The sequence below is a fragment of the Podarcis muralis genome, chromosome 3 (genome assembly GCF_964188315.1).
Source record: "Podarcis muralis chromosome 3, rPodMur119.hap1.1, whole genome shotgun sequence".
In the NCBI taxonomy this organism is placed as follows: Eukaryota; Metazoa; Chordata; class Lepidosauria; order Squamata; family Lacertidae; genus Podarcis; species Podarcis muralis.
Window position 1 is genome coordinate 64,565,203 of NC_135657.1, and position 14,435 is coordinate 64,579,637.

At 39.9% G+C, this 14,435-nt stretch overlaps 1 protein-coding gene across 6 annotated transcripts in view; it reads left to right on the plus strand.

Annotated features, from left to right (window-relative positions):
* Positions 1-14,435, plus strand: part of PTPRK (protein tyrosine phosphatase receptor type K) — a 326,009-nt gene that overhangs the window by 179,617 nt on the left and 131,957 nt on the right. For all 6 annotated transcript variants that reach the window (XM_028723365.2, XM_077926014.1, XM_028723373.2 and 3 more), the window contains exon 7: positions 11,546-11,839. In XM_028723365.2, the coding sequence (XP_028579198.2) occupies positions 11,546-11,839 (294 nt within the window). The remainder of the gene's footprint in view (positions 1-11,545; positions 11,840-14,435) is intronic.

Sequence of the window (14,435 nt, forward strand, 5' to 3'; positions counted from 1 at the left end):
TTACATGCAGCACAAAAACTTTGCTTATGTAACATATATGCGACCAAGCTGCTGAATACATTGCACGACTCAAGGGCACTTAAGTGAATCTTATTCCAGATACTCAAGTCTTAGAGGGGCACTTGGACCTCATTGACCGAGCTATGCAGGCTACTCAGATGGTGTTGTGTAACAGCCTGAACTTCCCTGCCCTGCTGCTTGTGCTGCTTTACTTTTTCAGATAGTCAGCAGACTAAAATCAGAGCACAAATCCTCCAGGCTTGAGAGCCAAAACATTTCATTTGAGTGCTGCATCTCTTAGAATAAACAAGATATTTTTACTACTAAAATTAAACTTTATATTTCTATGGCAAATTTGATTAGTGCGTTAGATACAAATTGTGTATAAGTTTGTAGGAAAATAGGCTGTAGGTCCCATAAATATTTTGTAATGAAGCAAATAGCCAGTTGGCTATTCATATCCAAAATGTGCTTGGTTAGGTTTTCTTGAACTGGTAAACACCAATATGTTTAAATTATAAAACTATCCTTGCATGATGTGGAAACTGTTAAATATGGTTATTTATAGTGAGAAGAGTGTTGTTTGCTTGCATTGACTGTTTAATGACCCAACCAGCTCTGATGCACATACAGATACAGATTATAAGAACTGATGCAATGAAACTGTTCATTTCCTAGAACAGATTATATTAGTGCAATCCAGACATCACCATTGCTCTTTGAATTTGTATCTGTTCCTGTAAGAGTGTAGAATGTATTCATGACTTGCTCAGATTGTCCATATTTAACAAGAAATTAAGGCATGTTTATAGGTGTACTAAAGCAGAACTTAATTCCAGTTTTTTTTATTGTTCTTAGATTTTGTTGCTAGCTTTGCTTCTCCCTTCAATCTCTTCCCATACTTAGGTTTGTTTAAAAAATGAGTGCTTGGGGAAATCCAGCAGGAAGGCTTTCACAGTATTTATTTAAATGATTCCTATCTGCCACTCACTGTTGGGTACAAAAGAAAAATCTACTGGGTTTGACATCTCTGTAGTGTTGTGCTGGATTGGTGAGCCGATGTATGGTAATGATGAAGAAGGAAGCCGCTTGGAATTCAACCTAGATGGTAGAAAATGCAAGATGTCAGTGAAGCCATATATTAAAGAGAATTTGAATTGGAAACAGAATCCCAACCTGCCACTGGGGGCATTTTGATCATTTTGATGTATTAAACTTTTATAGCAGCATTCAGATGAAGCTGAATTACTATACTTAATCTTGGGTGGTTTATGGTCTGCTGAGGTTTTAAAGCAGACATTGTTTGAATGAGTGAATCTGGGGTTAATAATAATTTCCCCTTATTTTTTTACACTGTGTGTGTGCTGTGTGTGTGTGTGTGTGTGTGTGTGTGTGTGTGTGTGTGTGTAAACATCTTACAGTGTCAAATTGAATTGCTGACAACTTGAACAGCCTGAAATGTTGAATACTGTGTATTGCACCTGAGATTATTTTGTTTAAACAATACTATATGTCTGTGTTTTGTGTGTTCGTGGATGTGCACCCACCGTATGCTTGTAATATTATATATTGTGTGCATGTATGTGCATCAACATAAAAAAATGCACCCATGACACATATAACATGGTGGAATAAAGAAGCAACTTCACTTTTTCCTACAGCAAAAATCTAAATTCTGTATGGTTGTCTACTTTGTCAGTAACCACAGATGAGCTTTCCAAGTCCTGAGCACGGCAGTAAAAAGAAATCAATTACTATTAGAGTGGCACTCTAGGTTAGAGGCATTATGGGGTTCACACTTGGTTTTGCAGCAGGGAGATGATACTTAGCTGCAAATCAGGCATGATGCAAAAGATGGATGAGACAGAGTTCAAGGAGCAGTAATGTGAGGGTCCAGCACTATCTTTCCAAGCTGTCTCAGCAGCATGATGGATGGCTTGGTAGCAAGAAGCAATAATACTTGATGATGAAAGATTCATCTCCAGATCATGAGCCACTACAATGCCTACGTGGCTGGTGCTCCAGCAACACAGTGATTCCTGATTTGTTATAAGGATCTAAATTACTGTACTTAAGCAAGCAAACCAGGATGTTCAATTAGGAACCAGGTTTTTTTGGTTTTTTTGGCAGCTGCTAATGAAGAAGGTAGCGTATCAACCATTCCTGCTCATTGTAAATGTAATTACCCCATATTTATGCATAGTACTTGTTGATGAGATCTTGTAAGCTTATGCTAATATGGTCTGTAATTTGTTACCTCTAGAAATCACTCTCTGTGTGCCTTCTGGTCATTATCGTGAAACATGATAAATGATCTCGCCCATGAGGTGTAAATGAAAATGAAATGGATAATTGGATGCTATGTCTAAAATGTGGCTGGAATAGTTTTTTGCAATTATAATTAATTTTTCCCCTCTTCTGGTTTGAAATAAGGTGCTTTGCTATGTATCAGTGACCTTTAATCATCTTGGCTTTTGTATTGTTTGAGAATAATTTTTCAACAGATGGAACAAGGCACACTCAGAATAGTTCACTTAAATCCTTTTCAAACAGTTTCAAATATTTGGCTGTTTAATAATTCACAGGAAACCACTAATCATGACTTTCCTAGCGTAGTTTATAAAAATAGTACATTTATGAGCACTTTGCTGCTGCATCTATGATACTCTGTTAAAACTATAGTTGGTCAGTTATTTATAGGGTCAGTGCAAATACATTGCTAGTGGGCCGTGTATATGGGTGAGAAATGGCAATGAATTGTCCAATGTAACCCACACAATATTTCATATATTGGGTTAAGAGCATACCCAAGTTCGTATTAACATATGTGCAGATGTAATGCCAAACCATAGCTAGAAGTGGGGTTGGTGGCAGTGTATAGTCCTCTAGTACTTTGTTGTTGTTGTTATTTAGTCGTTTAGTCGTGTCCAACTCTTCGTGACCCCATGGACCAGAGCACGCCAGGCACTCTTGTCTTCCACTGCCTTCCGCAGCTTGGTCAAACTCATGCTGGTAGCTTCGAGTACTTCTAGTACTTTTACCTATCCCTTATTATTGAATAGTGGCTGGATAGATAGATGATAGATAGATAGATAGATAGATAGATAGATAGATAGATAGATGATAGATAGATAGATGATAGATAGATAGATAGATAGATGATATAGATAGATAGATAGATGATAGATAGATAGATAGATGGATAGATAGATAGATAGATAGATGATAGAGGATAGATAGATGATGATTGATAGATGATAGATGATAGATAGATAGATAGATAGATAGATGATAGATATAGATAGATGATAGATAGATGATAGATAGATGATAGATAGATGATAGATGATAGATAGATAGATAGATTAGATAGATGATAGATAGATAGATAGATAGATAGATAGATAGATAGATAGATAGATAGATAGATAGATAGATAGATGATAGATAGATGATAGATAGATAGATATAGAATGCCCTCATAATATAATTCTCTAGGCAACCTACAATAAATTAAATTTAAAGCAGGACTAAAAACATAACAATTATGCCTTCAAATGCCACACTAAAATTCTTAACCAGCAAGAAAGACTAAAAGAAAAACCATGGTTAATGATTGGCTAATATTGCATCTGCATACCAGCCCATGGAATGCTCATGATTTGTTGTAGATTGCCATGACTACAGCTGTGAATATTGTCCATCTCTGTAAACAAAGCAAAATGTATTCTGTAGGAGAAACTTGTGTTACGTCTTGATATATCAATATTTATATATAATTTATGGGTTTTATCCAAGAAAGAATTGGCTTATCTGTGTGACCCTTTTCCATTTTTCCAAAAAGCTTATCAATAATTCAAACCAAATGAATTATGAGAACCATAGGGTTAGAATACTTACCACTGGGAAATCCATTTATGCTGACTGTGGGAACAAAGGCTGACAATGAAGCAAAATATTAGTACTGGTTTGTAAGCAAAAAGTGGCCTTCTGGTTTTTGGAATAGTATAGCAATTGTAATTCAGTAGCATTGTTATTATTTTATTATACTAAACTTAGAAGAAAGGTGATCAAGTGTTCATGGAACACCAGTTTCCTTGTGTTTTATGTGTTTTATGGGCATATCCAAATATTCCCAAACCATCCAGAGAGCATAATACGGATTGTTTGAGGCCAGATCTAGAAACTGTGAAAACCGAGAGAAAATATTGATCCCTGTAATGCAGAGGATGTTTGCCTTAGTTTGCTTTGGTTTGGTGTCAAATCAGGTTTATCACATTCTGCTAAAGAAGAAGGAGGAGAAATAATTTTGATGGTGAAATATTATAATATAAATAAGCTTGTTTCTTTGAAGTTGGAAATTTGGTTGCAAGACAAACAAAAATCATTCTAGCTCTGTCACCCTGGTTTATTGTCAGATCTTTAGGCTTCATTATTATGGAGACACTTCAACAGTTAGTCTGAGACTGCATTAGAAATGCCTACACCCATTGGAGTGGCACAAGTTGGTTCTAGCCCTGCCCCTGCTCCACAACCTCTTTAAGTGCTTCTGCTTAGCTGGGATGTGTTCCTGAACTGTGTTAATACCTCTTGCTTTTCTGGACGAAGGTTGGAGATGTGCATGTATAGAAACTGCTGCTTTAAATTGGCTGTAGCAAAGGCAAGAGTTGCATCTTTTGCTCCACCCATTCTTTGTCTCTGACCTCACCTTACCTCTGGCTCCCACCACCACTGGCCTGTGTGTGCACGCGCGCGCACACCCACACACCCACACACACACACACACCCAATTGTTGTGTGGTAGAGAGTAGATTGCAATGATTCCTGACTCTCAATTGTTAAATAATGGCAGCAACAAAAGGACCCCTCTCAAATTATCATCAAATTATCCTCAAATTATACTACTGAAGTGAAAAAATCTGGGAGAGGTAACCAGAAGTGGTGGTGACAGGGTTGCTTGGAAGGACAGTGAACTCAAAAATAAACACCTGGCCTCAGAATTCTTCAATTATTAGTGTGTGTGTTTTGCACTTAAGCTGAAGTGAATGATTGCTTTATTTAAATAAGAAGGTCACATGTGCAATGGACACGAAGCGAATCCTGCTTTTAACTTCTGCTGACAGTGCCTAGTTCTAAAGGACTGATCCTTTTTTATTATATAAGGACAGATTGTAAAATGATTGCAGTGGTGTTTCAAATTGAGGTGAATAAAATGCCACGGTGATGTGCAGGTTGTGAAATTCAATATGCAGGAGTTAGCAGTTTCCGCTGCAAAATCATTCTTCGTAGTTCAGCATGCCAGGCAGTCAGGAGACATTGAGTCACTAAGATTAAACGCTCCCAGCTATACAGTTGTGTATGACTTTTGTATGTTATACATAAAGTTGGCATGTTAAGTGGGAGCTTCCATGACTGCGCTGAACTATGGTACACACACACACACACACACACACACACACACACACACACACCACTCTGATTTTTCTTAAAGTTTATAATATTTTGAGAATACAACTTCAAAAAATCAATAGGATGTACAAATCTAAGGAAAACAAAAAACCACAACTGACTCAGAGTGCTGAATTTTGATTGTTGCTGGGAACTGTTAGAAGTCCCAGAGGTTGCAGTCCTAAATTCGTCTACCTGAGATGTGTGAGACCTGCTGGCGAAGAGTGGGTAATACATTTAAAAATGATAATAATTCCAAGTCATGACTTAACACTAAGTTGATGAGCACATCTCTCCTCTTCCTGTGTGGCTGGGGAGGCGAATTTGCAAAGAATTCTGGCTTGTCATTGTCATGCAAACCAGGAATCCTGGCTTACAGCAAATCAGATCAGTTTTAAAAGCAAGCCCACTTCAAGCCATAAGTTATGATGCTGGCTTGTTTAACTAACCGCAGTTTAGTGTAACCCAATATTCCTGGCTTTGTAACAAGTAAAACTAATTTCCACAGAAGTTTGCTTCCTGGCTGTGCAAGGGGAAGAAGGAATGGGTGAGACCAGATCTTTGATCTTTGCATCTAATCCACAGAGTGCCAAATGTTGGTTTAGTGTTACATGTAAATGCAGCCAATACTTGTTCATTGTTATCTCTGGCTTCTTGCCCAGTTTTGGTATCATGCCTTGTACTTAACTTGCACATGGAATCAGTTCCAAAAAGATGTGATCAAAGTCTTGGGGTTTCTGGGGGCTGTGCTGGATTTTCATAGGTCCCAGTCTATGACTGAGCACTGACGTAAACACAGACACTGCAAGTCTGCTTTCATGATTCAGCTGTTAAACAGTTATACCACTCTTATCCATCAGGCCCCTTGTATCCACACCTTCCTTCCCCTGGTCATATTTGTTGCCACCTGTAGGTGACAAAAGTTTCCTAAGTGTCCTGCAGTTGGGAGACAGAATCTATGCATCTTCTACCTCAGACACTTAGTTGTGAAATATTTAATTAACATGGCAGGGGGGAAATGCAGAGGAGACACTGCTAAGCAGTTGAGAAGAGGCAGGACTGAGGGGCTGCCAATCTCAGTATGTTGGACTCGATAGGCCTTTGACCAAATCCAAGAGGACTCTTCCTTTTTAATCGTATAGATCTTTATTGAATTTTAACATAAAAATTGACAGAATAAAACGTAAAACAGGTAATTTAGAAACAAACCCCACCCCAGCTGGGCTCTTCTTATGCTTTCTGTTTCCAGTCGGAATGATTTTGTGTGCTGCAAAGGCTCTGCTTTTTGCCGTCTGCAGCCACGTGGCTTACACAATATGTTATCAACAAATCAAAGAGCAAGCTATTGAGAGTGTCTGTGTACATGCTTGGTAGCATTCTCCTTTGCGCCTGAATGAGAGCCTGTACTGCATAATACAAATTGTAACAGAAATGAAAAGAGTCACAAAGTCTTGTTGGTTCTCTGGAGAAATTGTTGAAAAATCTGCAGATCTGAATGAATGGAGTTAACAAATCCAGTACTGTAAAGCGATTGTCCACCTTTAAAGGGAAACACTTGGTTGGTGTTAAAAGAAGAACAAGGCCTTATTCTCTAGTAGACTATAGCACATGGCCCTTTTTATATTACCATTTTAGGCAGGGTGCTGATTTGGGAACTTAATTTTTGGAGTGGTTTGTGAAGGGGATTTCCCAATAGAGTGCCCAGTGGGATGTCAGGAGCAAAGGACAGAAATCCATGTTGCCCTAATTTTTTATCTTTGTGCTGAGCTCCTGGGATCACAAGGGTGCTCAGTGACTTCAAAATGAACAGGCTGGCTGTTGATTAACTGCCCTGGTCAAAAGCGTACAGTCCTTACATTAATAAGGAATGTGATCTAGTAGGAAAGAGCTTAAACCAGTGTGTGTTTGGAGAAAGCCCAGTTCAATCCTATCTCTCTTTCAATAGTGCTGCATCCTCGGGTACCCTTTCTGACAGTTTTCTCTGGACCTCCTTAGATTGACTAGGATGTCAATCTCTCTCTGCGTTTACAGAGACACACAGCATTTGTGATTGTGACTGTATGCTTGTGTTTTGAATAGGATCCCATAATCCAGAGACAACTGTAGCAGATCTCCCACCTTCAACATTAGCCCCATCCAACCATGGACGGGGAATGTGAAAAGTGGGGTGAGCGAGCTAGCTCTGCCCCTGCCCTATTGCCCTCCAGAGAGTCCCCACCCCCCATGTTTTCTTTCCAGATTGCTATGACACCTGAGTATACTTTATTTCTAAATTGATGGTACTGCTTGCAAAATGTGATACAGAATTAGTGTTGGCTACTTCATGTCTTCCATGGTACTGTGATCTCAAATGTCCTTTTTGGGGGTACAAGAGTCAACATGCTGGTCAATTCCAGGCTGCCTTTAAGGTGCCATATGTCTCTTTGCTGTCATTTTATAGTGCAGTTTTATTCCCCCCCCCCCCCGGTAGATGATCCCAGTATTCCCACAAGCTTGTAAGTGACATTTACTTCTGATGCTAACCACATGAACTACAGAATAAACACCATTTGGTTGTGGAAATAAATATAATAGTTTAACAGTAAAAATGAACAAATATCCGCATCTTGAACTGTGTACATGCTAGCTGCACCATGAGCGTATTTGTTTATTAAAAGAATAAAGGTTGCTACATACCAGTATCAGCTCCAGTAGATGCTCACATACCAGTGCCAATGCCAGCACTAGCTGCCCCACTTTTGGTTCCAGATTAAACAGTGTGGAAGCAAACATTTTTTTAAAAAAAAAAAAATTGTCACAGGAGAAAAATTGTGATGCAGTTTTCCTAGTAGAAGGAACTCCCAAATTCTACGAATCTAAATTCAAAACAAACTAATTCTTCATAAGATTTCCCCCTCCAATGCACAATGTATATTTAAAGCTAATTTGGACCTCCAACTGAATCTAATCTCAGTGATGAAGCTAGCATTCATGATGACAGTTCATTTGCTGTGAAATTAAGATGTTAAATGTCAAGCTTATGAAGGTCAATCACATTAAGAACAAACACTAAACTGTGCAGAACACCATTCCACCAGCTCTGCTAGTGTGGAATTTTATTTTGAAATAGAGTTAAAAATGCAGGCAACATCTGATTCTCGAGAGGAGTTTTATAACTGATACAGAGGCTCACTTTAGGCGTTTTTCCCACTGATTCCTAATTGGGGATGCCCTCAACCTTTGACTTCAAAGAACAGGATACTATGTTTAGAAAAATATACTTCAATTAACAGCATGCTTGTTGTGGATTAAACTATGCATTCATAAGGCTAATATATCACTGCATAATACATTTTTCTTAGGTTGGAGGCACAAAGAATATTTTTATATTAGCATATACATTTTGGTTTTAGGCTCTTGAAGACAAGGAGATGTTTATAAAGTCTCTGCATGTTTCAGTAAATTATGCATGAATTTTAATCAGTTATTAAATGAACCAGTAATTGTTGAGCGGCATTATTAATATTCTTCATAACACAATACTCTATCAGAGCCAGAGGTGTGGTGTAACTAAGAATCCCAAAAGTACACTAAATGACAACTGAAGCATGCAGTCCCAATATACCAGATAAACTTTTCTGATGTTACCTAATTAAGTTTCCTATTAATGGTTCTCATTCCTTATTCTACAACCCGAGCTATCAAATATTCCCCAATTATAATTTCAAAATTACAGAGTTTACTTTCCTATTGCAAGTAACCTGAAATTTTTTGCATCTTTAAACAGAAGTTAGTGGGCAAAGTCTGAGGCTGTTAGACATTGGGTTTATATCGCACCATTTTCATACCTATATTCCATGACAGCTTTATATGTATATAGCCTCTAGCAACTCTTAATTTAAGGAGACAGAAGGGGCTCATCTTTTAGCTTGCTATCCCATTGCTATGACTCACAAGGTTGATTAACAAGCTCTAGCGGATTATCTCAGCAAATCCCAATTCAATTTCTGAAATTATATTTTTGCAAAGTATTGCACGATAGGAGATAAGAGTAGAATGTGGACATACCACACAGTGTCGTAGCTAGAGCTGGACCGTCAGGCCAGAGTCCAGAGCCCCAGGGTGTTCCCAGAGAGCAGCAGTGGCCAACAGGCCAGGACAGTAGCACCTGGGCTGGTGGGCATGCCAAGATCCACTAAGACTGGTTGCCGCAGCATTCATTCATTCATTCATTCATTCATTCATTCATTCATTCATTCATTCATTGCATTTATATTCCACCTTTTTCCTTCATGGAACTCAATGTGACCTATACATGGTTCTCCCCTTCCTCATTTAATCCCCATGACAACAATGTGATGTAGGTTCCCCACCCCGATGTACACCTGCTGAGCAAGAAATGATAAGAAAGAGGAAAAGCCTGCGAAGGGGAAGGTATTGAATCAAGTGGCAGGGGATGGTCGCTTACCAGGATTTATTTATGAGTAAACATTATAGAAAGATCACGGGTGTGAGGAAAACAATGGCTGTATAGCACTGTATTAAGTGTTGTATGGAACTACTGTTTTAATTGTGCCTTAGATAAGACTGAAGGACCCCACAGTATGGAAGAAGCAACCAGAGTTGGTGGGTTTCCCTTTTCTCGTGTAACACCCACTTTTGGTTGGAACAGATAGGACTGGGGGTCCTCTACCCTCTACAACATTATTCCAATATTGCTTCCATGCATTGCTCACATAGAGCGGGAGAGGGGCAAGGACAAAGTGGGACATTGGCTCCCTCAGTTGTATCCTCTTTGCCAACCCTGTCGGGAGAAAAAATAACTAAAGAAGAGCAGGTGGTAGCCATTCCATCTAGAGCTGAAAAAAATGCTCCTTCCTGAGAAAGTCTGTGCTTATTGTTCAGCTTGTTTATTTGTCCAAATATGTTTGTCCAAAGTTATGACACAACACAATTGCTTTTTATTCAGTAGATGAAAGCAGAGTGGTAGGTGTTTTTAATTATGATTCTGAAAGATCTATTCAAATGATAAGCAAATAAAACCATTCCAACAATATAAGCCAATCATTAGGAGATCACAGAGTCCTGGAGAAGGGAAGAGAATGATTGGTAAATTTCACTTTCTCACTTTCTCTCATTTTTCCGATCTTTAAAATGCATCAGCATCTAAGTGCTATTTTTGCATCCAATAACCCCCAATATAATGCATTTTTGTATATTATTTTCTTTGGCACAAGACACTACATTGCAAAATTCGCAAAAGAATTTTGAAGAATGGTTGCTTTTCATTTTGCATATTGTTTCAGAAAGTTCACATCTTCACCTGGAGATGACCCTTTATACATTAGGTACCTGGTAACATAGGGTTGTTGGTTTGTTGTTTGGTTGACTTTTTATATAGATATACTATTTATCTTCTTCTCTTTTCACAAAATATATCAAACTAGCTTACAATATAAAATACAATAAGATCAGCCTTCTGGACTTTGATGCAGTAGATGAATTTCATGTGGGGCTTACATCCAGTTGTTCATACAGTAGACACAGAAGGAAGGAGTTATATAATGTTCCCTAGTCTTTCTTTCAAGAGATTAAACACATGTGGGATATCCTAATAGGTTATTTAGGTTAGATATTTTTCTAGTTGTCTATCCAGCTTTTTGGATTTGCTGCGTTGCAATACTGCTGATTGTGAAACCCCCGTGTGCCTTGAATTTAGCATTGATGCCTAATTAACTGAAACAAATTAGCCAAAACATGAGCCATCTGGAATGAAAATGAAGCCTGTGTGTTTATTAGTGGATTCATTTTATTCAGGAAAGTGTGTGTTGCTTTTAATTGCTTCCTGAAGTAAATCACTCCTAGGCAATGCTTCTGTAGGCAGAATCTCCATTGTTATAGTTTATTCTCTCTGTTGGTCCCCTAGTACTAAAGGCAATTTAACAGAAGTATTGAAATATATTCCGTCGTTCCAGGTTTTTTTATCAGCTGATATTGTTAGTTGTGTGTGTTAAATATTCACATACTTCCTTACCTTGCTGTTGTTTACTCATTTAAGATCCAGGCCTTATGCCAATATTTATCTTTCTGACTCAGCTCTTATAATTGTGTCTTACAGAACCACCTCGACCAATAGCACCTCCACAACTGCTTGGAGTTGGACCAACTTACTTGCTGATTCAGTTGAATGCGAATTCCATTATTGGAGATGGGCCGATTATCCTAAAAGAAGTGGAATACCATATGACAACTGGGACCTGGACAGAGACCCATGCTGTAAATGCACCAACTTACAAGCTGTGGCATTTGGACCCAGACACAGAGTATGAAATCCGTGTTCTTCTAACCAGACCTGGAGAAGGTGGCACTGGTCAACCAGGTCCACCGCTTATCACCCGGACCAAGTGTGCAGGTATTGCTTGTTCTAGACTCTATTCTGGATTTACTGTAATATGGTACTGCTAAAACCTAATTTTAGAATGTGCTTTTTTCTTTCTGTAACCCATATGTTTAGATCACCTGTGCTGGCTTTAGAATTCAGCTAAGAATTCAACCAGTAGTAATTTCTCAAAGGGAAGTGGCACCTTTATTCTGTTACAGGGGATTTCCCCCACCCTATGAGAACTAGTGCATGGCTGTAGCTAAGAGTGTATGCTGTGGGCCAAGTAGCTGGAGATTTATATACAAGCTGTGCTATGAACTTGCAAGGCAACATTAGTAAACCAGTCACCCTCTCCACCCCCACCCTAATTCACAATGACTTGAATTGAGAGGATTTCTTGTGGAATGGCGTTTCACTTCCTTCTCGACCTTGCTGTGGTCGTCTGTAGCCCCAGAAAAGCAGTTACTGAATAGCTCGGGAACGACGTTTTGGTTTACTTAAGTAGCTTTTACATAAGAAGATCATAGCCAAAACAATTAAAATGTGATTTCAGAGTTCCTTGTCAGAAAAGGGAGTTGCATAGGGGGGAAAGGAGGAAAAGTTTGATTTATTCTTTAAGCATTTAAATAAATAAACTTTAAAAAGGGGATCAAACCTAGGAATTGCATGTGTCAGAGAACATTCTTCAACCCAAGTCTGTTTCTTTGTCAAGCTAGCCTATTGGTTTTTCTTTACCATCTCCTGAGATTGATGAAATCCTGATAAACATACAATTCAGGCTGGGATACATGAGAACACAAGCAGCAGTGCTCCATCCTGCAACAGTGGTATCATGTGAAAGGCCCTAGACCTGCAGGAAGACTAGCAACTCTGAGCAACCTTAATGCTGGTGTGGGAAACAGCTACAGCTGGAGTGGAGAACCTCTAACCCTTGGTTCAAATTTGGATGGACTGCCAGTTCCAGTCCCCCACATTTAGCCTTCTAGGCCATTTCCTTCAGATGATACCCACCTGCCCCACACCTGATGTCAGATGTGATGTCAGATATGGAGCTGGTACATGGCTGGATCATCTGGCCATGCACTAATGCAGAATTTAAAGCCCCACACACCAGCTAATTTGTTAGGAGTTCAGTCCTGCTTAGTTTGGGTGTGCAAATGAGTTGCCTGTGGAGAAATCATTGGCACACCTGAATTTAATAATAATAATAATAATAATAATAATAATAATAATAATAATGTATTTATACCCTGCCCATCTGGCTGGCCTTCCCCAGACACTCTGGGCAGCTCCCAATCAAATATTAAAAACATAATACAGCATTAAACATTAAAAACTTCCCTAAACAGGGCTGCCTTCAGATGTCTTTTAAAAGTAGGATAGTTGCTTATTGCCTTGACATCTGATGGGAGGGCATTCCACAGGGCAGGCTCCACTACCAAGAAGGCCCTCTACCTGGTTCCCTGTAACCTCACTTCTTGCAGGGAGAGAACTGCCAGAAGGCCCTCGGCGCAGGATCTCAGTGTCCGGGCTGAATGATGGGGGTGGAGACGCTCCTTTAGGTATACTGGGCCGAAGCCGTTTAGGGCTTTAAACGTCAGCAGCAACACTTTGAATTGTGCTCGGAAACATATGGGGAGCCAATGTAGGTCTTTCAAGACCAATATATGGTCTCAGCGGCCGCTCCCAGTCACCAGTGTGGCTGCTGCATTCTGGGTTATTTGTAGTTTCCGGGTCACCTTCAAAGGTAGCCCCACGTAGAGCACGTTGCAGTAGTCCAAGCGGGAGATAACTAGAGCATGCACCACTCTGGCGAGACAGTCTGCCGGCAGGTAGGGTCTCAGCCTGCGTACCAGATGGAGCTGGTAGACAGCCACCCTGGACACAGAATTGACCTGCACCTCCATGGACAGCTGTGAGTCCAAAATGACTTCCAGGCTGTGCACCTGGTCTTTCAGGGGCACGGTTACCCCATTCAGGACCAGGGAGTCCCGGCAGGAAGCAGGGTTGAACTCCCCGCTGGTCAGCTGATGCACCGTTTAATTATGATTAGTCTCTATCTCCCCACCCACTCCATTGGACCTACACTGATGGGACAAGCCACTCACCAATCACTCAATGAGATCATGATGTCATATAGCTGACAGGTGGGTGGTCCTGCCCACTTCTCAAAGTTGGTCCTCAGTGTAGGGAAATGAGGCCTTGCTGAACCAAAAAGGTTCTCCACCCCTGAGCTGCGGAATAGGAATCTGTTTTCTCACATTAGTAGGTGGCCCAAAAAGGAACAGTGTTGCTGCATCTCCAGCTCATCTCTAAAGTTGCATGAGAACCCAGTGTCAGAGGTGGTCTTATAAATAGAAGAGCAGTGGTTTTGTACAAGCTGCCTTTACAGTTCCATTGCTTGTTAGCAGGACAAATCTCAACAGCTGTGATGTTACAGATGTTGAGCCTTTTCATGGGTCACTTTAATTGTGTAGCTCACAGCAGCCTCTGTGCCTTTCCTTCCCCCTGGAGTTCACGGATCTCGCCGCAAGTTCCACTTCCAACGTTCACTCTAATTGTGGGGAATCAAAAGCACAAGGCACTTGTGATTCTGCAAGTCACAAAATTAGAGCAACTCATGAAC